Source organism: Xyrauchen texanus, chromosome 20 (assembly GCF_025860055.1).
Source record: "Xyrauchen texanus isolate HMW12.3.18 chromosome 20, RBS_HiC_50CHRs, whole genome shotgun sequence".
Lineage (NCBI taxonomy): Eukaryota > Metazoa > Chordata > Actinopteri > Cypriniformes > Catostomidae > Xyrauchen > Xyrauchen texanus.
The window spans coordinates 21,283,133-21,310,697 of NC_068295.1; the positions used below are offsets into that span (position 1 = coordinate 21,283,133).

General features: G+C 36.8%; 2 protein-coding genes across 2 annotated transcripts in view; one reads left to right on the forward strand and one right to left on the reverse strand.

Annotated features, from left to right (window-relative positions):
- Window positions 1-4,647: 4,647 nt before the first annotated feature.
- Window positions 4,648-8,023, reverse strand: pcbd1 (pterin-4 alpha-carbinolamine dehydratase/dimerization cofactor of hepatocyte nuclear factor 1 alpha). The gene is made up of 4 exons (XM_052151534.1): window positions 7,895-8,023; window positions 6,228-6,359; window positions 5,938-6,018; window positions 4,648-5,227 (listed from the first exon to the last, which is right to left on the reverse strand). The coding sequence occupies exons 1-4, from the start codon at window positions 7,895-7,897 to the stop codon at window positions 5,135-5,137; spliced, it is 309 nt and encodes a 102-aa protein (XP_052007494.1). The 5' UTR covers window positions 7,898-8,023; the 3' UTR covers window positions 4,648-5,134.
- A 1,116-nt stretch (window positions 8,024-9,139) lies between these two features.
- si:dkey-192p21.6 (uncharacterized protein LOC565246 homolog) overlaps window positions 9,140-27,565 on the forward strand; it is a 40,155-nt gene continuing 21,729 nt past the window's right edge. The window contains exons 1-10 of the mRNA XM_052151479.1: window positions 9,140-9,249; window positions 9,353-9,447; window positions 9,650-9,771; window positions 12,316-12,434; window positions 16,355-16,424; window positions 16,543-16,609; window positions 18,510-18,589; window positions 22,886-22,962; window positions 24,662-24,692; window positions 27,141-27,301. Coding sequence (XP_052007439.1) covers window positions 9,171-9,249; window positions 9,353-9,447; window positions 9,650-9,771; window positions 12,316-12,434; window positions 16,355-16,424; window positions 16,543-16,609; window positions 18,510-18,589; window positions 22,886-22,962; window positions 24,662-24,692; window positions 27,141-27,301 — 901 coding nt within the window. The 5' untranslated portion in view covers window positions 9,140-9,170. The remainder of the gene's footprint in view (window positions 9,250-9,352; window positions 9,448-9,649; window positions 9,772-12,315; window positions 12,435-16,354; window positions 16,425-16,542; window positions 16,610-18,509; window positions 18,590-22,885; window positions 22,963-24,661; window positions 24,693-27,140; window positions 27,302-27,565) is intronic.

Genomic DNA, 27,565 nt, shown 5'->3' on the forward strand with positions numbered 1-27,565 from the left:
TTGTGGATTAAATTACTCATGGCTTACTGGATAGGGATTTTCTACAATTGCATTTTTAACTGAAAACCCTAGGTGTAAATCCAAGAGGACATGAACAAAAACTTACTGAGTGCACCTTTAACATTTCCCGAGACAACGCCTGTGCAATGTACACTGCCTGACCAAAGTAAAGTTGCATACTCTAATATTTTGTTTGACCACCTTTAGCTTTGTAAAGGTGGTCAAACAAGCATTATTTTGAAAGCCTTATGCAACATCACATTTATTTCTGTCCAGAGTTGCATTCGTTTTTGAGATCATGTATTGATGACAGGAGTGTCGAACCACTCCTTAAAGTCTTCTCCAGCACATCCCAAAGGCTTTCAATTGGGTGAAGGTCAAGACTCTGTGGTGGATAATTCATGTATGAAAATTATTCCTCATGCTCCCTGAACTCTCACAATTTGAGCACGATGAATCTTGGCATTGTCATTCTGGAATATGCCTGTGCGGTCAGGGAAGAAAAAATACATTGATCAATCAAATCCCTTTATTGTCACTCAACCATATACACAAGTGTAACAGTGGGTGAAAGTCTTGGGTGCAGATCCAAGTGACAGAGCATTTTAACAGTTACAATAAACATCAGATTTACACATAACACAGTTTACACAAAATATAAAATACACACCTAATAATATACAGTATACACAAAAATAAAAAGTGTATACAAAAAAAAAATACAATGTACCCCCCCTCCCCCCATGTAATCAGTGGAAATAAATGGTGTTCTGTTGACATTCAGCTGTCATTTGCCAGTGTGTTATTAAGAGAAGTATAAAATGTGAGTCCAGTCTGAGGCTAATAAAGTGTGGTGCTGATATATTGTGAGTGATCAAGAGTTCAAAAGTCTGATTGATTGGGGAAGAGGCTGTAATGAAGTCGGCTGGTTTGGGTCCTGATGCTGCGATACTGCCTGTCTGATGTAGCAGTGAGAGAAGCCTATGGCTCGGGTGGCTGGAGTCTCTGATAATCCTCCAAGCTTTTTTCACACACCACCTGGTGTAGATGTTCTGGAGGGAGGGAATCTCACCTCCGATGATGTGTCTGGCAATTTGCACCACCCTTTGCAGGGTTTTGTGGTTGAGGGTGGTGCTATTGCCATACCAGGCAGTGATGCACCCAGTCAGGATGCTCTCTACAGTGCTGGTGTAGAACCGTGTGAGGATGTGGTGGTGCATTCCAAATTTCCTCAGCCGTCTCAGGAAGAAAAGGCGCTGGTGAACTCTTTAGTGATGTGGACGCCGAGGAACCTGAACCTGATGACTCTCTCCACCGGTGCTCCATTGATTGTGATGGGGCTGTGTTCTCTGTCTTTTCTTCTGAAGTCCACCACAAGCTACTTGGTCTTACTGACATTGAGGGAGAGGTTGTGCTCATGAAACCAGCGTGTCAGAATGTGCACCACCTCTCTGTTAGCTGTTTCATCATTGTCAGTGATCAGATCAATGATGAGGAGATGTTGCTGCCCATTTTAACCACCTGGCGTCTACCTGACAGGAAATCCAGGATCCAGCTGCACAGCGAGCTGTTTAAGCCCAGAGCCTGGAGTTTCACTTTAAGCTTGGAGGGCACTATGGTGTTGAATGCTGAGCTGTAGTCTACAAACAGCATTCTCACATATGTGTTCCTTTTTTCCTGGTGGGAGAGAGCAGTGTGTAGTGTAGATGCAATGGCATCATCAGTGGAGCGGTTGTTGTGGTAAGCAAACTGCTGTGAGTCCAGTGAGGCAGGCAGCACAGAGCAGATGTTATCTCTGATTAGATGCTTAAAACATTTGCTGATGATGGGGGTCAGAGCAACAGGGCGCCAGTCATTTAAGCAAGTGATTTTGGCTTGCTTTGGTACAGGCACCATGGTGGACGTTTTAAAGCATGTCGGGACCACAGACAGTGAGAGGGAAAGGTTGAAAATGTCCGTAAAAACACCAGCCAGTTGGTTCGCGCACACTCTGATGATGCGGCCCAGAATGCCATCTGGGTCAGCGGCTTTACGGATATTCAACCATCGGAATGATTAACTTCTGTAGCTTCGGCTGCGAGACCTCTCTCCATGAGGGTGATGTTGTTTCCATTGAAACGAGCATAAGAAGTATTATGGGATAACTGATTGATGGGATAACCTGTTCATTCAGTACATTCAATTAGTCAGCTGACTTTATTTTATTATAGCATAATGTTGCTGAGCCTAGACCTTACCAACTGAAACAACCCCAGGTCAAAACACTGGCTCCAGAGGCTTATTGTGGGCACTATTCATAACGGGTGCATCGTTTCATGTGCTTCCCTTCTTACCCTGATGCGCCCATCGCTGGTAAATCTGGACTCATCAGACCACATTACATTTTTCCATTGCTCCACAGTCCAATCTTTATGCTCCCTATCAATTGAAGTTTTTTTTCCCGATTAGCCTCACTAACAAGTGGCTTTCTTGTGGCCACACAGCTGTTGAGTCCCAATCCTGTAAATTCTCGTCGCACTGTGTGTAAATGCTCTTTCTCTATTAAACATAGCTGTGAGTTCTGTTTTAGTGATTCACGATTATTCAAGATTTTTTTCTGACCACATTTCTTCCGCGAAGCTGACGGTTCACCACTATCCTTCCAGGTTTTAATAATACTTTGGACTGTTGTTAACCCAATTCCAGTGATTGCAGCAATCTCCTTAGAGATTGTTGTTTTCTTTGCTTGATGCTGGTCAATAATTTGCCCCTTCTGAAACACAGTGACATCTTTTCCACGACCACAGGATCCATCTGCATCAGTTAGGGTTAAAAGAAGTGTTGCCAGCTGAAACATATTTCAGAGTCTCAGTCACCATTCAAATTCACTGCATCAATATTCTTTACAATGAATGTGAATGGTGACTGAGACTCTCAGTCCATAACATTCTGCCTTTCATATCCTTTTGCGCCCTACACAATAAAGAAATTAATGTGATTTAGGAACAACTTGAGAGTGAGAAAATGGCAGAATTTAGATTTTTGGGTGAATTATTAATTTAATAGTTTATGACTGTTGAAGTAACAAACAAGGGGCATTGCTCACAGTTCAATTTTAAACTTTGAAATAATTGTAACAAATGTGAACACTTTCACAAAAATTAATGCGCATCCATGCCCTCAGTATGATGGCAAGGACGCAATCGGAAAAGAGTTATACACACCGGACACTGTAACGCGTGCGCACGTGAGAGTATCTGTGATTTAAAAAAAAAGTTTTTGTTGCACAGGTCACTCCAGTGGCTCCGTACAATCACCTTTTTGTCTATGTTTTTAACAGCTTTCCACTCTTAATAAATCTACAAATAGATAAAAACGAAAAGTGTATCCAGTCAGAATGTATTCCTTGATGCTTACAAGCAAAGAAGTTTAACAACTGTTTCACAAATCACATGCCCGAAACAGCGCCATCGCTTGAGACAGAGCTCCACCCCCTAAGGCCTTCAGAAGTACCAAAGAATCCATCAACAGTGCAAACGAATGAGCAACTAACAAACGCTTGCAGAAACGGGTGTACAAATCATTATAATCTCTTTTGATAATTGTACACCTGAAGCCCAAATGCTAGCGCTGCTGCATTGTTTATCATTTGGGTAACTAGGAGACATTTCTAATGAGAATCAAACTCCTGCTAAGATAATGGGAGTGTTGCGGTTCCTAATATCGGGGAATGGAATACATTTATAGTTAACACATTAATTTCACAAAACAATCATGCTGCAGTTAAAATTTGGTTTGCTTGAGCATTAAGTGTTGTTTCAAGTTCTGGCTTTCGTGCATGGACGTGTTTATAATATGTCGGTTGTGGTTGTTGACTGCCACATAATGTATGATGGGCATAAACTGTTTTTTTCTTAATAGCATGAATCACACCGAAGGCCTAAAATGTGACTCCATGGCCCTCAAATTTAGGAGAAGACACCCACCCCCATAGCCTATTAGATATTTATAAGATATACCTATTATAAGACATTTCCTTAAAACTTGTGATTCCAGAAATGTCTAGAACTGTAGGCCTATATTCTTCATAAAAGGACATGCTGTTGAAGAGAGTTATTACATTTTTAGTAAATTGAATTATAATAATAATATAAAAATTATAATAATCTATCATATTTTAAATAATTTTAATAGATCTTGAGGCCCCACTGGAAGCGTGCTGAGCCCCCCTAGTGGGTCCCGACCCCCTTTTTGAGAACCACACTGTGTTAGAAGACAATTACATTCTCAGATACTCAGTAATTTGTGCGGACACCTAGAGTTGTAGATAGCATCATGGAAAAGTTGTCAGTTAACTGATGCCCATAGAAATGCTTTATTCGCATTAATTTATACAGGGATTAATCCGGTTGGTTGTGTGATCACACTAGCGGTCCCATTCCATGTAAAATATGAGCATATTTAATAAGAATATTGATATGACAGAAATCATCATCTCAAGTGAGTACATGATTTTAAACATAGCCTACTTTTAAAAGTATTCATCTCTTCAGGGGTCAAACTTTTTCATATTGAAAAATGATAAGAGTGCACCTTTAATTATTTCTGTATGACAGGATTTACCCAGATTATTGAAGATATAATATAGTTTCTGAGCTAAAGACTTTATTTGTGTAATGATTAAACAAAAAGGCAAGTGATTTGACACTTGCCAGATGAGGTATTGATCTCACAGTTAATGAGCTAATGTTTACGGTTTAATACAATTCATTGTTGAGGCACAGGGTCTGCCATTTTATCACTGTATCCTGTTAGGGATTACAGATCTCAGACTTTTCCCACATTGGCACTATATATTTTAGTAAAAAAAAAGAAAGACAATAGCCCAAAGAACACAGTAATACATATCTTTAGTGTTATTTAATGGTCTGATCTTTAAGAAGTTTACTGTGGATTTGGAATGATTTTACAGACAAAAAGTTATCTTAACCACTCCATTAATACTTCTCAGGAAAAGGTTGATTGAAACAGGCAGACTTGAAGGAGACTATACAGTCAAAACCGATATAGTGCCAAGCATGAAGTCAGCGTTATTGGTCCAGATACACAGGCTGCAGAGAGGTCGTCCAACAAGCTCTCATGAGAGAGGGTCCTCTCAGAGGACTGAGGCCTGATCTATGAAGGTCGCAAGGGTGATGTCACGCTGTGAAAGTCCTCCACACTCATGAGTACTGAGAGTGATCTGAACCTATAGGAGAGCAGACAGGATCATTTAAAGTGAACATGAAATTAAATCCTATTTACTTTCTCACGCTTTACTAAACTAAATTTTTAACTACTATTTACACATTACCAGATTTTATTGTGAATCATTAATAAGATATTTAAAAAATATTGTCACAATCGTTCTTTAAATGTAATAACTTGCTACATCTCTGAAATAATTTTTTTTCCCCAACTGATGTCTCCAAGCCAAAACATACCGCAAACATTGCCGCAAATTTCCCACTCATTATTTTCACATGCAAATGAGCTTGCGATTTGCCACAAATGTTTGCAGCTTTATACCAGCAATGTGAACCTACAGAAAACGTTTGGTGACAATGAATAGATTGCAAAGCTCATTTGCATGTGAAAATATTGAGTGGCAAATTTGTGGCAAGCTTGCAGCAAGTTTGCCAGAACTCGTGATTTTTGTTAGGACATTTTTAATCCCTCCCCTCCAACCATCTGTCAAATATCAACTTTTCACGATTTAATCAATTCTTGATTTATAGCATTCATGTTGAATATCCGGTTTCCCTCTGAAATAAATTTTTTTTTTTGCAAAGATAGCTTCATATTGACTTTAATATTAAAAATTCTACACTTCAAATGCACTCCCAGTCATGAGCCCAAAACACTTTAGATAGAAATTTAAAGATGGTATACTACTGACAACCCTCATTATCAATTTACCTTATTATACACATTAAACCATTCAGGGTGATGATCCATTTTCTCAGCGTGTAGTGCTACTCTGGACATGAACCCAAAAGCCTAAAGGGAAAGCAATGTTATGACTTGATGTGAAAGATATGTTGTGTAGCACTGTGCATACATAACAGCAATATGAAAACAGTAGAACGCTGTTGTGTATATGAATTTAAGTTAACAATCATTATCATTACACAAAGGTCAATTATTTGTAAACTTTGAATAGTTTTACAGCTAATTTACTCTCTTGGCAGCTTTACTGATGTGATTACCTGGTTGAAGTCTTTAAAGAGGAACTCCTTGTAAATGGCATCCCTCTCCACCACCTCCACCCACTGAGCACTACTCAGCATGGGTAGAAGGTGCTCCCTTTCCTCCATAGTAAGAGTCTGAATCTTTCCAGGCTGGGTATTTAAAACAGTTTAATTCTTATTAGATTATAAATGAGCCCATCTGTCCATGTACAGAATGTCATTTTGTATAGAGTTTGTGTGGATGCATGTTATCACAGAGTAAAATATTACAATTCATTTTCAATCTTACAGATAACTCCGATGTCCACACAAAAATTGTATAAAAACAGTGCTGTATTTAAATGTTATTGTAGTACATACTCAAATACAATCATTATTTGTTAATAGCACAGATAATATTTGAACAGTTTTGAAAACATCCACTCTTATGCAACCCTTTTGAGGGGGATGTTTCAGAAACAAGTACTCTGATTGGCTGTTGTGAACCCCATTTGGAAACCATGATGACTTGCATTTGCAATTTTAAGAGCTACCACAATATTACTGTGGTGGCTCAAGCAATGAAATTCCAAAGCAACTTAACCTTTCCCCTTTCAGAACAGATCACATGAGTTTCAAATACAGATCTGTTACAGATTCAAAGACAATAAAGATAAAAAAAATAAATAATAATAAAAAAAAAAGGTCAAATGACATGAAAATGTAGGCTTTAAAAAAAGTTATCAATGCATTTTTACATTTAGTGTACTTGACACATGAATGGGAAATTCATTTTGTGTCAGGAGGGCACTCAGCATTTTCCATTGTACCATCCATACTATTGTCCCTGACTGAACCCAACAGTGGTGCTTCATAGAGTCTGCGTAAACAGATGTCAGTCATAAAAGACCTTATACACTCCCGGTTTTGTACAAGTTTGCAGGGTAAACTTCAACCGTGGTGAATGGTAGATCGCAACAAATATTATGTTTACTAATTTGCTCCAAGACTAAAAGAAAAAATCCACCATTACGTTTGAATGACTTTCCATAAGAGGAAAAAAAGGAGAGCGATGGATATGGCAGTAAAATTGGAGAAGATACCAAATTAACGGTCACTCTCTCATCAGCTGTAATAGAAACACCTTTGCAGCTGTAATTAGTTTTTTTTTTATTTATTTTTTTACTAATTCCAGGGTAATATAACAAACACCACAATGTTTTGAATTTACACTCAATATTTAAAATAAGGTTGCGAGTAAAACCTTGTGAGATTTACGCTGATAAATAATCATAGACCGTGAAAAATGTCTTTGAAGCTTTAAAACTGACTGACATCAACAGGTCTCTTAGCTCTAATCTGCTGATCTAATGCTGTTGTAAGAAAAGACACAAAATGTTGTAAGTATGTCCTATAAATTGTGGAAATCTACGAACAAGTTTTTAATGGAAAACCCTGGAATCTGCACAAACCCTCTTCTCGTGGTGTTTAATATCCTGTTCACGTAAATGAAAATCGTATATTAGTCAACTTAAACGTCAGATAAAATAATAGCACTAGCTGTCCGGCCCATTACAATACATGTAAAGCATTTTGTTTGTGTCCATGCAATGCAATTATTTGGTCTTGAGTTATACAAAAAGACTATAAAAGTGAGTGTCTACCCACCAAACTATAAAATAAAATAAAAACGTTATGATTCTTACCATGCTGTGCGTCCAGCGCTCCCCTGGTCTCGTGCTACACCAACCCCAAGCGCGAGCAGCTGGATTTCAACCTATGGGGGTCTGTGGTCCAAGCGCGACGTCACCAATCCTAATATGGTGAAGGGATAACTCGTTAATATTAATTAGGTTGCGCGATTGGACGTACTTGAAAGGTTGCCATGCAACGAGTGCGTAATCTATTTCCTATTCATAATCTATCACCTATGAGCCCTGTTGCTGTTCCGGCTGCCCTCACATGAGCCTGAACAAAAATAAGTTTAGATAAACCAGAGCCCTGATAAATTTCAATGAATAACTTAATTAATTGGATGTCTAACAGCAACAGTAATCTGAAAATGACATACTGCCATGATGCCTGTTAACTTAGAGCTTTTGTCCACCTTCACCCAAAAAGGAAAATGTATTTCTCAGCTGCCTGGAATCCCAGATGTGTTCTTTCTTCTGCAGAACACAAATAATTTTGAGTGAGAACAGACCAAAATGTAACTAATTTTTTACTGTAGGCTTGCCATTATAGTCTCTAGGCACGATCATGATTTCAAGCTTGATTACACGTCCTAGTGCTTGACACATGATTGCACTAGGAAGTGTAATCGAGCTTGAGATCATGATCATCAAGGAGACCACTGATATCAAGATTTATAGTGAAAAAAGAGTTATATTTTGGGCTTTCTCACACAAAACCGACTGGATCACTTCAGAAGACACGAATTAAAACACTGGAGCCTTATATATTTCTTTTATGTGATTTTTGGAGCTTCAGAATTGTGGTCACCATTTACTTGCATTGTATGAGGTATTTTCATTTTTGGTGAACGATTTATTTAACAAAACAAAATTCAACTAGCTGAATAACTATGAAAAGAGAGTTAGGGTTATTGACCGAGAGAAGGGCTATTTTGTCCTCTCTTTGCTTGTTTCTCTTAAATTAAAAAAAAAAAAAAAAAAATCATAAGACTAAAAATTATTTCCCCTATTTTGTCTTTTCATTCACAGAAAGTAAAAGTGTGATTTATGCTTATTATGAAAATACCATCCTCACATTTTTATGCCCTTTAAGTTGTGTTCTCCATGATTCTGGATCTGTTTTAGCTTTGTTATCCATTTATGTATTATCTTGTGTCTTCTGGTAAATTAACTAATTCAGAAACAATAAAACTGTTTTGCACATCTCAAAGATCACTGTTATCACATGTACAGTGATCTTTGAGCTCTCTTTAAGCCTCGAAGAAGAACAGCAGATTTTGAATTAACAATGAAGATAATCAATGTCCTGAATATTTTCTTTTTCACTCTTCTCTCAGCAGGATTCTGTGAGAAACCTCATGATGAAGGTAGGTCATAGACTGTTATTCATGTTATTCATATAAAATGGGTATAAGCAAGTGTATGAACTTGAAGTTTAAGTTAATGCAAAAAGGTGTTTTCTTTTTCTAGCTTACAAGCTGAAAATGGATGAAGCATTGCTAATCTTCTATAGTGAACTACCACACAGCATTATTGTTCACTACACCTCAGATTACTGTTATAAGGTATTGCAAATTTGTATTTTTAACTTGCGAGTGACTGACATGAGTGATACTGCGGCACTGCTGTCCAAAAAGAGAGACAGAAATACAGATTCATTTGTGTGAACGTATGTCACATGTTTTGTTTGTAACTTCATGTATACTTGCTCAAATTGTAGTGCCTGTCTGTGTCAAAAATGCTGAGGAATATATCTCTCTTCTACAGTGTCTTTATCAGCCCCTTGCCACAGTCGAGAATGGGCAGAGGAATGTTTCTGTCGTGTTAAGCACTATATTCACACTGACCCTTAGAATCTCACCTGTGGATGGAAACAGCTCTCTGTGCAGGTAAGGCTCACCTTGCAATATCCCTGAACCCTAACTTGCTATTAAAGGGATAGTCCACCCAAAAATGAAAATTCTGTCATCATTTACTCACCCTCATTTTGTTCTAAACATAAACCACTGGAGCACAAATGGAGATATCAGCCATAATGTTAGCCTCAGTCACTGTTCACGTTTAATAGTTTTTTATTTTATATATATATATATATATATATATATATATATATATATATATATATATATATATATATACTGTACATTGAAAGCAAGTGGTGACTACGGATAACATTCTGGAACTACACTGCCTGGCCAAAAAAATAAAAGATGCATACTCAAATATTATGTTGGACCACCTTTAGCATTGATTATGGCACAAATCATTGTGGCATTGTCTTGACAACATTATCCAACATCACAACATGTATTTCCGTTTAGTGTTACATTCATTTTTGGCTGAGATCTTGTACTGATGACAGGAGAGTCGAACCACTCTTTGTCTTCTCCAACACATCCCAAAGACTTGGTCTTAAGGTCAGGACTCTGTGGTGGCCCATTCATGTGTTAAAATGATTCATCATGCTCCCTGAACCACTCTTTCACAATTTGAGCCTGATAAATCTTGACATTGTCTTCCTGGAATATGCCCATGCATCAGGGAAGAAAAAATCCTTTGATGGGATATCCTGGTCATTTAGTACATTCAGGTAGTCAGCTGGCTTAATTTTATTGCCTCATAGCATAGCTGAGCCTAGTCCTGACCCCAGATCAAAACACTGCCTCCAGAGGCTTGTACAGTGGGCATTTTACTTCCCTTCTTACCCTGATGCGCCCATCGTTTTGGAATAGGGTAAATCTGGATTCATCAGACCACATTACCTTTTTCCATTGCTCCACAGTCCAGAATTTATGCTCCCTAGCAACTTAAGTAATATTTTCAGATTAGCCTCACTAACAAGTGGCTTTCTTGTGGCCACACAGCTGTTTAGTCCCAATCTTGTAAATTGTCGCATTTTGCGTGTGGAAATGCTCTTTCACTATTAAACATAGCTGTGAGTTCTACTGTCGATTTTTTTACGACGTGACTTCACCGAGCATTTTAGTGATCTCTGGTCACAATCATTCATCAATCATTAATTGTTTCAGACGACATTTCTTTTGTGAAGCTGACGGTTACTTTGGACAATTCTTTACCCAATTCCAGTTATTTCCACAATTTCTTTAGATGTTTTCTTTGTTTGATGCAGGCCAATAATTTCCCCTTCTGAAACACAGTACCATCTTTTTCACGACCACATGGTTGTTTAAGAAATGTGAAACTACACACTGCATCAATTGGGGTTGAAAAAATTATTGCCAGCTGAAACACATTTATCACTGCAATAATGGTCCAACCATGGGCTCTTAAGTATCTGCATTTTTGTATCCAAACGGAGACTTTTTTATTTTAACCAGGCAGTGTCTATGGGGTGAGTAAATGATGAAATAACATATTATGGAACATATTAATGTTCTTTAGATAGAAGCAGAGATTGTCCAACAAATAGTTTCTTTTAAAACCGTCAATTTAATAAAGCAAGTACGGAAGGCTGTTGCATGGACTAGATATATGGGCCTAATAGCAAATGATTGCTTTGATAGTCACTGAGAATATTTAAGGCCATGTGTGTTTGAGTGTGACCTGACTGTGAGCTGACACTAAAATAATGATGAAAAAGACAACTAAGACATCAAAGCTAGAGAACCCTCACAATCCCCAGCTGGGTTGTTTAACAGAAAAAAAATAGCCATATTTACAAACAATCTAGGTTAACAAGGTTGAGGTTTTAGACATTTTTAAATGGGTCAGCAGGGGGGATCTGATTTCATAAGACAAGCCACAATTTCTCCCTTCACCCTATGGCTGGGGTCTAGTCCTGACTTCTTTAAGATCGATAGCGAGGTCCCTTTCCAGACTGAGCCGTTATCGATTTTCCTTCTCCCCCAAAGAACGTGCTGGCCACTATGTCATCCCCAGGTTGATCAATAAAGACGTATAATGCAAATTTTGGGGGATGAAAAAGGGAAAGGTTGAAAGGGTTTAAGTTGCACTTCTCACAGTAACCCTCTAGATGGCTCCCTTTAGCCTCGTGTATGTCAATCTGTTTGCTGACTGATGTAACCGTTGTAATAACCTGTTGTGGTACTACATATAAATGTCCAAAAATCTATTTTCATCTTATTTTAAAAAATGTATGCAGGCTGGTATACAGTATCACAATTGTTAGTATAGTTAATAAATTAATTGTATGTAGAAATGCCTCTTTCTAACTGTGACTATATAGAGAAACTGGAACATAACAAGAAACTGCATTAAAATCATTCATAAATTGGAATTTATCTGAAATATGAAAATGCTATGGGTGAAATGTGCAATAAAAAAAAAGGTAAATAAATATGCTTAAAAAGAGGATAGCTTTTTTATTTATTCATAACCATCAACATAACTGTAAGGATGTGGCAGATAGATCTGTGTTTTATTACATGTTGATGACATTATTTCTCCTCCAGTCTGAGTCACAAATTTGAGGAAGCTGGCCATTATTCTCTCAGGATGAGGCAGTCTGACTTGCTAAATGATGTAACCTGTTCTTTCAGTGTGGATAAGAGTCCACACAATACATACCTGCGTAAGTATAAGCATAATTAAAACAAATTACAACCATTAACCCTTAAATGCATGGGAATGTCAACAAACACTCTTATACATTCAAGTCTTTAAAGAACACAAATGGATTTATAATATGCCTAGATGGTGTAAAATTTCAAAATATTTTCAAGACAATTAGAAAATAATAGAATACAATTTATTTTTATATATCTTGATGTTTTATTTTTCATATAAAAAAGAGATAATGCAACAAATCAATACAAATTTAGAACAGGATTTATTACTTTAAAACTGAAATTTCATGAGATGCAACTGGCTGTCAAAACATATTGAGCTACACATAACAGATAAGATAAACATAACCTACACATAAGCTACGCATGAGCATTTTCTCACGCGCTTATTGAGAATAAATAGACTAAGAGTTTACATAATTTCAGTAGTAAATCCAAATGTCAATAGTCATATCACACAGTTCATGTGTTGTACTTGTTATAGTTTACTTCCATGTTGTTTCTTCATCATATAGCAATGTCAGATGTAAATCAAGCCAATCACTGAAACAGCAGCGGCACCTTTAGAAACAAATAGCATGTATAATATGGATGTGTATATGCATATGGATTAATGATAATTCACCATTGTGAATATAGTACTAATTCCACTTGTAATGTGAAAAAGATATCCTGTGATTATAAACTTATAACTATATATATATATATATATATATATATATATATATATATATATATATATATATATATATATATATATATATATATATATGAAATCATCATAAAGATATAATTTATTGAAGTGAAAAAAGACACTATTGCATACCTCTGGTCTCTAATGACCCTATACACTTTTGGTACTTAAACCATTATAATACTTTTTATAAATAATTTATAAATAACTCATAAGAATTATTATTATATGTTTGGTGTTAAACTATTTATAAGAGAAAAATTGAGGAATACTAAAGAGGTGTGGGCACAACTACAAAAAATGACATTGTACATGGGGTGGAATGTGGTCCTGGTCACTAAAGGTCAGAGGTATGTGTTTAAATAAGCAGCCTAAAAACATGTCTTGTGTTGTAAAGTTCTACAAGTAAGTGCCTCTTAGATCCCAGAAGTCAGATACAGACTGTATCGATCTGATGAACTGCCCTTTCTTAAAAAAACAGCTCAAAGAAAAGCTTTTCTTCCCTGTTTGTTTTGGACGATGCCCTGGGAGGGGAGCATTGTGGGAAATACATTAGAGGAGCATGAAGGATTAAAGTGTAATGGGGTTTTGAAAGCACCACGCTCCATAATGTGGAGTCTACTCTGCAATAGTGGAGATTATGTTGTAGATCAGACTTTTAAGGGCAAGTAGCCATTATCTGTCAGCTATATGGCAAGTGTGACTAAACTCCTGGCAATATAATGAACTTCCATTAGCTGGACTGGCTAGTAATTACACTCCAGCTCTAAAGGGCTCTCACGGCTCTCAAAGTGATTAAGACACGTTAAGAAGAGCTGATGAAGAACAAAAGATGTTGCATTTTCAATTTGGTTGCACTGCCTAGAGTGATACAATTTGTGGAAATGTTCATGCAGATGTTTTAAGTATACAGAGACAACCTTGGTCTGAAAAATAGAAACCCTCATTTTAACCTTAGGTCTATGTTGAATGCAAGCTGTAAATTACAAATACATACAGCAATAGGTCTGCTTAACATTAGCTTTAATTAACTTTAGGATTGAACTGGGCATATTAGAGTACATCTGAGTGTTGCTGACTCCCATATAAACAATTATAGTTGCAATAATTTACTGAAAAATAGGAGTAGGGTATCTTAATGAGGATTAAGAGAGAGAGAGAGAGAGAGAGAGAGAGAGAGAAAATGAATTTCTCTTCACTACAAATAAAACTTGTCCTCAAAATTGGCTCTCAAAGGGATCAGTAGCTTTAGATTAAAGCACCTGTTTCAAGATTGTTTGTCAATATCTCACTACAAACTGAACAGGTTATTTTGCCTCTTAAGTTGAAGGACATTTGAGGCATGATGAACGTGGCAAAAGTACTCTTAAGTCGGCATAGTGTTGAACGTGCATGCAGTGTTTATTTACCTCAGGACCAGTTTACCCAGGCTCCTCTACTCATTCATCACTTTAGTATCATCACAGCTTTACTGTTTCCCCTCACGTCATCAAGTGTATTCACACGTTGATCAAATGATCCTTTCTGTGTTTGTTTTTCCACAAGCCCCCCCTGTTTCATCCAAAAGAGATCTCTTGATATCAGTGGGCATGAAGTGTCCATTTCATTAACCATGATATTCTAAGTATTTAAGTGTATTAAAAGAGCTGTTCTTCATATTTTGATCATAAAAGATGATAAACAGTAGGTTACCGATTTAGACATCATGTAAGGATTATGTAACTCAGTTTAGTTTCATGGCAAGTAAAATCGGTGCTTAGTAAAAAAAAAAAAACGATTCTGATCTCACCTCATTCTGATTTTCTCTGGAAAGTCAGGTATTAAACAACTTTTATGTCAGACTTGTGTATAGCTTCCAAATAATCTTTGATTCATCTTATAAACCTTCCCCTAAGAAGTCAGTATCATGGATGACAGCCTCTGCAAGACAACATTCTATCAACATTCAGTCTATCATCCACTGTGAAAATATGGCCTCATTGCATGGCCTTATTGGAGACCCAAGGCTAGGGTTTCATAGATTGATTGTATGCCTATAGATTTGTTTCAGATTACATAAAAGGACACTGTTGGCTTCTTGATAGCTCCCTTGTGGCACAGCATGGGTGACAGAGTCCGTTCAGAGAAGAACAAGAAACTTTTCCCTGGGATTTTACAGAACTAAATGCAATCTAAATTATTCACATGTGTTGGTGTAATTGTAACTTACTCCTTTCAAGTATTAAAGGAATGTTCCAAGTTCAATACTAGTTTAGCTTAATCAACAGCATTTGTGGCATAAAGTTGATTACCACAATATTTTTTTTATATTTTGTTTATTTTTTGGTTCTGTTGAGGCACATACAATGGAAGTAAATGGGGCCATTCCATAAACATGAAAATATGCACCGTTTAAAGTCTATAGCTATAAGACATTAACATTATGTGTTATCACGATTATAGTGAGATTAAAATGTTTACCAGGATTACCGGGTTTACCGGTGGTACTTCGTCAAAATGATAACACAGTTGTAATATTAGATATTTAATTTTACACAGATAAGATTAGTAAGCAATTTTATCACACTAGAATCAGGTTAATATGTATAATGTTAACCTCTTTGGCTATACTTTTGAAATAGTCTGCATTTTATGAACTGATAACATTCACTACCATTGTAAGTGCCTAACTTTTGTTGTTAAATAAACGAAATATAAAAAATAACGTTTTGTGGGAATCAACATAATGCCACAAATGCTGTCGGACTTTTTTACAGTGTGCTCTCAACAAACATTTTACAGAATCCTTATCGCTAAACAATCGAAACAAGTTTCTTTGAAACTCAACTCACAAGTATCCCGGTAACACTTTACAATGAGGTTCCATTTGTTAACATTAATTAACAACATTAGTTAACATAGAGTAACAATGAATGATACTTATTAAGCATTTATTAATCTTAGTTAAAACAATTCAAAGTTGTATATGTTAACAGTAGTTAATGCACTATGAACTAACATGAACTAACAAAGAACAATTGGATTTTTATTAACTAACATTAACAAGATTAATAAATGCTGTAAGCAATATATTGTTAATTGTTTGTTAATGATACCCAATGCATTAACTAATGTTAACAAATGGATCCTCATGGTAAAATGTTACCACTATTTTAATATTCTACATAAAACAGCAGAAAAAGTTTATATAACAATTGTTTAAATATATTTTATATTGAATCCTTTTCTCAGCACTGTTAGTGGCTTTCTTGATACTGGCTCTTACTGCTGTCATTTGGGCCTCATTGCCTTTTGTCCTCAGGTAACAATGTTAGCTTATTATTCTCTTTCAATTTTGAATAAATATGTAATCATAGCTCTATTTTATGTTAATAGTACATAACAGGACTTCATTAAAATGTTGTTTTGTACCACTACAGATGTAGATGTACTCAGAGGCTAAAGAATCTTATCTGTTGTCGTGGGTCACAAAACTCCATGGATATGGTGAGGGCAAAACTATTTATACACATACAACAATCAAACACTGGAAACATATGTCATGTATAAAACATTTTTTCAGTGGTCAGTTTATAGCATTGAATTCTATCCTGCAATTTCCAGGATGATCACATTTAACAAATAGCCCACAGAGATAAAGTGTTGTTTAAGAGTCAACTTGTAAAAATGCTTATCTTTATTTATATGCGTTTTTATAAATCAGTTTTTTTTATTATTACCAGTAAAATTGTATCTGCATAATAATTTGAGAAAACATATTTTTTTAATAATTGAAAAAACAACATCAACATGAATTTTAGATTTTCTTCTGGATTTCAGTATTTGGTATATTCCCCTTTTATTTTAATGATAGCATGCAATCAAGTTGGACTCTACAAGTTTGTGCAAAACCTAATGAACCATGCCAGCATGATTTGAGAATGATCCAAAGAGCACCTTGTGTGTTTTAGTGAAAGCAAGGAAATCTGACCTTGTGGACAATGGGTATAAAGGAATATTATGGGTTAAATATAAGTTAAGCTAAATCGACAGCACATGTGCCATAATACTAATTATCACAAAAAAATTATTTTGTCTTGTCTTTTCTTTAAAAAAAAAAAAAAGAAAGCAAAAATCTGGGTTAGAGTGCGGCACTTGCAATGGAAGTTTTTGGAGGGTTTAAAGGCAAAAATGTGAAGCTTATTATTTTATAAAAGCACTTACATCAATTCTGTTAAAACTCTGTAAGCTGTAAAATTGTTTTAATCATCATTTTTACAGTTATTTTAGAGTTTTAAGGTCACACCATCATGGCAACAAAGTTGTAAAATTGGCTATAACTTTACATAGAAAAGGTTAGTAAGCGATTTTAAAAAAATAGAATCAGGGTTACATACATATTATTAGTGTCTTGTGGCAATAAAGGGAAAGTCAAAATAGATTTTTATGCTAATCAAGATTATGCCACAAATGCTGTCGATTGAGCTTAATTTATATTGAACCCAGAATATTCCTTTAACATTGTCAATGTCACCAACTAGCTTGTTTATTTGATTAGTGACCCAGGAATAGTGTAGAATTTAAAATATTTATTTACTTTGTTTTACTTTATTCAAAACCCCAAAACATTCATTTTATTTCCTATTTTAAATTAGATTTTGAATCCCCGATTTTCAATTTGGACTTTCAACCCCACTGTACATTTTGAGCCTTGCACAGATTTCTAATTTTCATAGATCTCATTTAATTTTCCTTGTCTGTAACACTAGTTTGATTAGCTTTGTCTACTGCATAACATTTAGTGGTTTGGAGAGCCAGAGCAGGAAGAGACTAATGCTAATTCCTCTGTGATGGATCTCACTGCCATTGCAAGACCATATGGCAAATAACATTTTCCTTTGGAAATGAGAGTAACTATTTAGGCTCTCCAAACATGTACTAGGCTACTCAAGCTCCCCGAACATGACTAAATCAATGATTGCCATTGCCACTTTCATTTATTTAGAGGTCAAAATATAATAGTGAATTGTCAAGTCATTGCTCATAGGAAAACCAATTATTATCGATACTCTAATAAGAGGTTCTGTGTAACTTTTCCCTGATGGGGCAGTGTCACATACACTAATATGTTCATCTAACACCTTGGAATGATGAATTGTTTTATTAATTATATTCATGTGCACTGATTTATGCAATAAGGATGAGATGCTATATTGTGAATCTAGTCATGGCTAAGGCATTGTTAGTTCATTATAAAAGCAATTAGTGTTCCTCTCTGTCTATTTTATAATATAGATGACATAATTTCAGCTTAAAGTTGTAGCTGGCTTTGCTAAATAGAAATGAAAGTTTTTGTTGTGTGATCCACCTTTTAATGCCCATACTGAATTGCTTTTATTTACTCAAGGAGGAGGCAACTGATGATCCTTGCATGGACAAAAGTAAATCAAAGTCATCAAGACTGAAGTCATTAGACACATTTAGAGGGTATGTGCCAAAGAATTGCTTTTCATTTATAGAGACTAAACAACTGTATTAAGTTAACTTAATTTGGAACATGTTTAACTCCCTCATATCAACAAATATGCCTTTTTACTTATTATTTGACATTCTTAACCGCCACATTAACTCTTATTGTGTTATATAAGTATTGTGTGACTAGGGAGATTGTAAGGGGGTCACGGACTGGACATACACTCACTTGAGCCATTGTTTATAGAGGTTGCTCTAGGCACCATCACTAATATCTTTTGCTTCTGTGGAGGGGAACAGAGTTTTGCTGTTGAGCAAGGGTGATGTGATTTAATCTGGAAGCCCAGCTTGATAGTGGCACGGGGGCAAACACACTGCACACTGCTTCCTGAAACAGGAAGCTGCTGTGGGTTTGACCACTCACTTGCCCAGTAATTGATGGAATAATACAAGCAGCATATCAGCACATATTTAACAGAAAAGGATATGACATATAAGATCAAGATTTGTGTAATGTATAATCCATGTGTGTTGCAAAAGTGCTTTTCAGATAGCAATCCCCGGGGGAAATGTGTACTGTCAATGACAGCAACAACAATAACCAAGCTTTTGTCGGTCTGCGGTTCCTTCAGCTTGACTGATAATAGCATAGCAACACCAAAATCATGGGACTGTTTCCCAGAATATTCACATTTACATTTAAAATTAAGTCACTTAGGATAATTAACATAAACTTAAACCCACACACACACTTATTTGTGTGTTTCTTAACTTTAAGCAAAATATATAGACCTCATCTAATACATATAGGTGTACACAACAAAATCAATATTATTATTAATTACTCATAAGATCTGATTTGGCTATACATGCAACTTAATGCAGTTTGTATGTATTTTTTTTCTGATGTTTGCAATGTCTTTGGTTCTTTGTGAGAATATCATCCCAGAGAAAGCCCATAGTCATAGTGCTGCTGCTCCCTATAATTCTGTGACTTGAATTATGGCCGGTCCAGCAGTGAGTCAAAACTTTTCACTGAAGACAGGAGCATCTGTCCAAAGTTTCTTCATCTTTGTGATGACAAGTTTAGGTTGATGGTTTTGTGATAAGTTTCAATAACAGCAAATGTATTATACTTCACAATTTAGCCCATTTAGTTAAATGTATTCAGTATATTATACTATGTTTAACTCTTTAATCTTCTTAACTAAATTATTTAAAGTTTTGTCTTGTTCTTGAAATGTACTGCTTATGTCAGTCGTTAAGATTAATTTGAAGCCTTTCAATTAATTATATTCTTATCATACTCCTGTTATAAGTAACCTGTGTCAATTTTAAAACATTTTGTTCAACTCCTCAAATGAGTAGAAAATAAGTAATTTGTCATATGGAAGTTCTCAAAATTTACTTGCACTTGTTTTATTTGATGTACACCGATGAGGCAAAACAGGTGAAGCGAAAAATGTTGATCATCATTTAACAAGGCCACATTTCAAGGTCTGGGTAGATTAGATGGTAAGTGAACAATCATTTCTCATAGTCAACATGTTGAATGCAGGAGAAATGGGCAGGAGTAAATGCCTGAGCGACTTTGACAGGGGCCAAATTGTTATTGCCAGATGACTGGGTCAGAGCATCTCTTAAACGGCAAGGCTTGTGTGGTGCTCCCATTCAGCAGTGGTGAGTACCTACTGACAGATTTCCGAGGAGGTACAAACCACAAACCGGCAAGAGGTCATTGGGTGACGAAGGCTATCCCGTCTGGTCCGAACCGACAAAAAGTCGGTCGGGAGGGATGTGTCACAACACATAGTGCATTGCATACAGCTGCGTATGGGGCTGTGTAGCCGCAGACCAGTCAGAGTGCCCTGTCCACCATCAAAAGTGCCTAGAGTGGGCACGAGAGCATCGGAAGTAGACCTTGGAACAGTGGAAAAAAGGTCGCCTGGCCCGATGAGTCCCATTTTCTTTTACATCACGTGGACAGCTATGTACGTATGCACCATTTACCTGGGGAAGTGATGGCACCAGGATGCACTGAGGGAAGACGACAAGCCAGTGGAGGGAGTGTGATGCTCTGGGCAATGTTCTGCTGGGAAACCCTGGGTCCGTGCCTTCTACCTAAACATCGTTGCTGTCCAGGTACACTCCTTCATGGCAAATAAATGCCTGAGCGACTTTGACAGGGGCCAAATTGTTATTGCCAGATGACTGGGTCAGAGCATCTCTTAAACGGCAAGGCTTGTGTGGTGCTCCCGGTCAGCAGTGGTGAGTACCTACTGACAGATTTCCGAGGAGGAAATCTGTCAGTAGGTGATGCACTGAGGGAAGACGACAAGCCAGTGGAGGGAGTGTGATGCTCTGGGCAATGTTCTGCTGGGAAACCCTGGGTCCGTGCCTTCTACCTAAACATCGTTGCTGTCCAGGTACACTCCTTCATGGCAATGGTGTTCCCTGATGGCTGTGGCCTCTTCAGCAGGATAAAGCACCCTGCCACACTACACACATTGTCTAGAAATGGTTTGAGAAACATGATGAAGAGTTTAAGGTGATGCCCTGGCCTCCAAATTCCCCAGATCTCAATTCGACTGAGCATGTGTGGAATGTGTTGGTCCAACAAGTCCAATCCACAATGGCTCCACCTCACAACTTACAGTACTTGATGTATCTGCTGCTAATGTCTTTGTGCCAGATACCACAGGACACCTTCAGAGGTCTTGTAGAGTCCATGCTTCAGCAGGTCGGTGCTGTTTTGGCAGCATGTGTAGGAATCACAATGTTTTGGCTTATTATTGTATAAGCCTTCTACAGTGAAAATTGCAGTATACAAGTCGCAAATGATCACAATTTAGGACTACCTAAAGTTAGGTAAAAAGCTTTTCACTGGGATGAAATGACAATGACAAATATGCATTTGGAGTTACTGCCAAAGTAAATTGTTTTACTTTTAACAACAATTGTTCACAAACACAACAGTGTTTTTTATTGGCTATTTAAACAGTATAACTGTGTATGTTATTTTTTCTGTTTTTTCTTTTTTTTTTTTTGCTAACTTACAGGAAAGACAAAAAGGAAAAAGATAGCTCAAAGCTCAAAAATACTTAGTTTGCCAAACACTGAGAGGATTTTGATTAAAATTATTGGCCATAACTTGCTAAATTGAAAATATTCTGCCTTTGTCTCATCTTAAAAATGATTTCACCTTTGTCTTTGTTACTGTGGATACTAATGGATGCAGTTCCAATGTGTGTGTGTGAGAGAAAGTGAGTGTACTGTATGTGTGTGAAAGAGATGGGCAAGAAGAATGACAAAGATGAGCTTACTTTAATAGTGCTCTTTAGAGGATGCATGTGATTAAAATCTTTTATCAGCAGGTTAGGCCTAAAAGTAGCAGTAATGGCCTGTGTTCTGATCTCCTAATTGAATTTGGTGAGGAAAAATGAGTGATGGCCAGTTAAGATAGAGCGAAGTTTATCTGAAGGTCTATTCTAGGCTATTGCTTTGCTCTCTCTGTGTGTTATTATACAGAGCATGGCTTACCAAACAGAACACATTTTAACACATGATCCATGTGTTGTCAGTTTAATAGCTAAGATGGTATCTTAAAATCTGATCGCAAAAATCTCTTCTTGTCCACAAGTATATTTATGCTCCATAGTGCAAACTTGCATTTTCTGACTTGCAATAAAACTAATTCAATATAGTGTTCCATCATGCACAATAAGTTGCAACTTGGCTTCCTTGCTCTAAGTTACACATCTACAATAAATTACAGCAGAGGGCTTTAGTCAGCACTTCTGGGTGAGGCGATTCAGAGGACAACCGTTCATTTCCTGAGTGATCCATAATGCTTAGGTTGCATTACCCTGCACTGCATTTCTTCTCTGATATATAAAATATAGTATGCCACACCCACTTTCCTCTGTATTATGATCTGTTATACTGCTACAGCTACAGTTTACCTCAATTGCACTTTTGACAAGTGACAGTTGTTCTTATGAAGTAGCAGTAATTGTTGGATAACATTTGGTTTGTTGTGGATATGGATAGACAAGGTTGTAAATTGTAAGCAAATGCAGAATTTCATTCAATAAAATTAATAGAAGTATTAAACAACAAGACATAGAGGCTTCCAGCTGCTTCTGACATGGTCTCAGTTGAATTCTTCTTATTAATAATATTAAGCAATAATAGGCTCAATATATGGGCCGTGCTGTGCTAAGGAACAAAATAAATTTGCTTTGAATTCTTTTAGTATAATGTCTTTGCTTCTTATGCTGGTTGACATTTCAATTGTGTTCATGTTTACAGCTTCTCCCTGACGGTCATGGTGTTTGTGAACTATGGAGGAGGCGGGTACTGGTTTTTCGAGCATGCACCGTGGAATGGTGAAGTATATTGCTGAATGGTTAAATTTCACAGCATCTCTATTGGGTTAAGGTCTGAGCTCTGACTGGGCCACTTCAAAAGGTGTATTTTCTTTTTTAAGCCATTCTGTAGTGGATTTACATTGATGTTTAGGATCATTGTCCTGTTGCATCATCCAACTTCTACTGAGCTTCAGCTGGGGTACAGCCACCCTGACATTATCCTGTAGGATATCTTGATAACTTGGGAATTAATATTTCCCTAGATGATGGCATCACTTCTCCGTTGGGATGATGTTTTCATGTTGATGTGCAGTGCCCTGTTTACACCATTCGTAGTGCTGCGTGTTCTTCCAAAACAATTCAACCTTAGTTTCATCAGTCCAAAAAATATTTTCCCAGTAGCGTTGTGTAGTGTCAAGGTGGTCTTTGGAAAATTTCAGGCATGCAGCAATGTTTTTGTTTGAAAAGCCGCTTCCTTCATGGTGTCCTGCCATGGACACCATGCTTGTATAATGTTTTCCATATAGTAGACTCATGAACAGAGATGTTAACCAGTTCCGATGATTACTTCAAGTCTTTAACTGTCACTCTAGGTTTCTTTTTTAACTCACTGAGCATTCTGCGGTGTGCCCTTTGAGTAGATTGCCACTTTTAGGGAGAGTAGCCACATTACTAATCATCTCCATTTATAGACAGTTTGTCTAACTGTGGATAGATTCATATCTAAGCTCTTCGAAATAATTTTGTAACCTTTTCCAGCTTTATGCAAAGCAAATATTAATGATCATAAGTCTTCTGAGATTTCTTTTTTGTCAACAGATGCTTCTTGTGGATAGCAAACTCAAAATGCTTGAGTGCTTTTTATAAGTCAACGTAGCTCTAACCCTTGTATTCAATACGTACAAGAACAATACAATAATTTGTCTGTTATTAGTTAAAATAGATTTGTGTTTGTACATTATTGTAACTTAGATGAGAATCAAACCAGATTTTAAGACAAATTTATACATAAATGCAGATCAAAAGGATTTACATACTTTTTCTTACCACTGTAAACTCCATTCAGGGCATCCAATATGACCCGAAAGCCAAAATAAAACCTCATTAATCTACAGACTTCGAAGAACATCTGTACGTTCCTGATATCAACTATCAAAGAAACATTCATTCAGAATGAACTTTGTTCTTTAAATCCAGGATTTGTCTTTTGGATGAACATCAGTGCTCATCCTCGAAAGACACAGATGTGAAGGATTGCATGTTAAATTTTAATGGGGATCTATTACGAAGCGCATCTCCAGGAGTATTAACAGATGAACTCAATTTAAGTCTTATAATGGCCTCTTCATCATATCAGCAGAATTATATTGATCATAAGGGAAAGCAGATGGATTTTCATATTACTGTGAGGCCTCCTCTGTCATTGGTGCATGCACATTTATAAATCATTTGCTGTCTGAAAATCGAAGAATAATGAGAAAACAGTGTTTTTTTGAGACTGAAAACTTGTATCATAAGTTACTAGGCTCTGAGTGACACCATTTGTTTACAATTAGGTGTTATTAAGAGGATTCATCAAAAGTTTCAGCATTTATTCAGCAATAAGTTTATGAATTTTCCTACCTGTCAATCAAAGCCAACTTTCCAACAACTGTTGACAGACATGTACCAGATGTGGTTGTGTTTTTATGTGTATGTCTTTTTCTATACGTTACAGGTCTCACAGTCGCTGATCTTGTGATGCCTTGGTGAGCTGCCAGCATGTAATTAATGAATCAATGGAGAATTATTATTTTCCATTTTTGAGATTAATATGGAAGAGCGTGTGACTGCAGTCCAATAGTTTGGATCTCCATTTCAAATTCAGATTTAAGGCTTTTTCATCACAGCACCAATTATATTGCTTTGCCCATTAATCTTTTTCCCTCTGAAAGTATACATAAAGCTGGCAAAACCCAGTGACATGCTTAAAAATGTCCTGGATGATTAAATTAATGCAGATGTCTCTATGTATGGAGGCCCAAATGCAGCATTTACCTTAAACTGATGTTTATTTGTATAAAATGTTAAAAGAGAGTTACCTGTAAAATCTAGTTAGTTGGCCTTACTTAGATTTTTTTAGGCAATCAGTTTGCTTTTTCTAATTAAACATATTTATTTGGCTTAAATAAAGTGAACTAAATTATTTAAGTACAGTTTACTAGTTCAAGTAAACTTAACTCATCTGTGATATATTAATAAATTATAGTTACAGAACGTCTCATATGGAAAATGATGTCTGGACTTTAGATTAGCCATATGGCACATTGGATTCTCCTCAGTACTCAGTGCTCATAAATCTGAACTTTTGTCAAATACAATTGAGTAGAGAAGAATTATTTAAATTTAACAGGCTCTGAGTACACTAGAGGAAACACTTATCACCCTAATGGTGACTTCATACAAATCACAACTATCAACCAGCTATAACAAAACAACAACAATAGTGATAAGAATTAAAATCATACACTGATGAGCCAAAACATTAAGCCCACCCACAGGTGAAGAGAATAATGTTGATCATCTCCTAACAGGCCACATGTCAAGGTCGGGGTAGATTAGATGGTAAGCGAACAATCAGTTCTCATGTGTTGAATGCAGGAGAAAAAGCCAGACAACAAGGTCAGAGCATCTCTGAAAGACAAGACTTGTGGGGTGTTCCCAGTCAGCAGTAGTGAGTACCTACCGACAGTGGTCAGAGGAGGGACAAACATTTAATACTGTCTACCTAGGGAAGTGATTGTACAAGGATGCACTGTGGGATGACGACAAGCCGGTGGAGGGAGTGTGATGCTCTGGGCAATGTTCTGCTGGGGATCCCCTGGGTACGGCTATTCATGTGGATATCAAGTTGATTCGTGCCACCTACCTAAACATCATTGCAGACCAGGTACACCCCTTTGTGGCAGTGGTATTCCCTGATGGCTGTGGCCTCTTTCAGCAGGATAAAGCACCCTGCCACACTGCACACATTGTTCGGGAATGCTTTGAGGAACAAGATGAAGAGTTCAAGGTGTTGCCCTGGCCTCCAAATTCCCCAGATCTCAATTGAGCACGTGTGTTATTGAGCATCTGTGTAATGCTAATGTCTTCGTGCCAGATACTACAGAACACCTTCAGGGTCTTGTAGAGTTCATACCTCAGTTTGTCAGAGGACCAAAAGCATATTAGTCAATGTTTTGGCTCATCAGTGTAGACATTTTTTTATACAAATTGTTATATTTCTCCATAAGTTCCCTTGACTTGACTAAACATACATTATTTATTCAAGTGCAAGTGCTTATGGGTATCCCTCACAGCCGCAATGTTGTACTTGATAATTTTGAGTTAGTTTAACTCAAAGCCAAATTTTAAAGAAAGTATATAATTTTTTTTCCTTTTTTTTCTCGCCAATTTGGAATGCCCAATTCCCAATGCGCTCTAAATCCTTGTGGTGGCATAGTGACTCACCTCAATCTGGGTGGTGGAGGACGAATCTCAGATGCCTCCGTGTCTGAGACAGTCAATCTGCACATCTTATCACGTGGCTTGTTGAGCGCATTACCACGGAGATGTAGCACATGTGGAGGCTTCACGCTATTCTCTGCGGCATCCATGCACAACTCACCACACTCCCAACCGAGAGCAAGAACCACATTAGCAACCACGAGGAGGTTACCTCATGTGACTCTACCCTCCCTGGCAACAGTGCCAATTTGGTTGCTTAAGAGACCTGGCTGGATTCACTCAGCACACCCTGGATTTGAACTTGGAACTCAAGGGGTGGTAGTCAGCGTCAATACTCGCTGAGCTACACAAACCACCAAAGAATGAATATATTTAAGTTATGATTCCAAAATGTGACATTTCAAGTACTGTTTAATTAGGACCACTTGATTGTTTTAATTAATGACAACTTAAGGTTTAGAGAGTAATGGTAACTTCATTAAAATTAGTATGATTAGTAAAAAATAAAGCTCTTCTTTATATTTTAGATGACTTTCTAGTATTTACCTACCCCCATTTGACATGCAAAAATCAACAATACACAACTGCATTCAATTCAGCATTTATCAGCCATGCACAATTTGTGAAAATTCACAGTATGTTTACAAATGATACAGTATGTATTATGTGATTATTATGTGCAGTAATACTGTTTTAATTCTTTTTACAAGGTTTGTGTTCATCATAGGAACTTCAGTAGTGCTAGCACTCAGCTCAATGCATAGAAAAGGTGTTACACGGTTTCAACTCCTTCGCAAGATAACCTGGAGAACCATAGTCCTGATGCTCATCGGGTTCTGCTTTATAAACTACAGCCCAAGAGATGGATTATGTGAGTAGGCTATACATATTTTTAGTCACCTTCCAAAACAGTAGTAATGTGATGAAACTAGAGTGCACCATTAAGAAGAAATGATAACACAACCACAACCTCCTTTATAAAATAATTTGGTTCAAATATAATTTTTAGTTTTTTCTAGCAGAAACACCTTTCACCATTGATTTAGTCTCTTATAGCACAAGAAGTCTCATTAGAATTGATATTCTGCTCTGGGCAGCAGTAGCATGCACCCTTCAATCTGCCAAGGATTATTAC

Coding starts and splice junctions, on each gene's coding strand:
- pcbd1 (XM_052151534.1), bottom strand. Junction 6,019..6,227: donor TCTTTAAAGACTTCAACCAG/GTAATCACATCA, acceptor CTTTCCCTTTAG/GCTTTTGGGTTCATGTCCAG. Junction 5,228..5,937: donor GGTTTAATGTGTATAATAAG/GTAAATTGATAA, acceptor GCTCTCCTATAG/GTTCAGATCACTCTCAGTAC.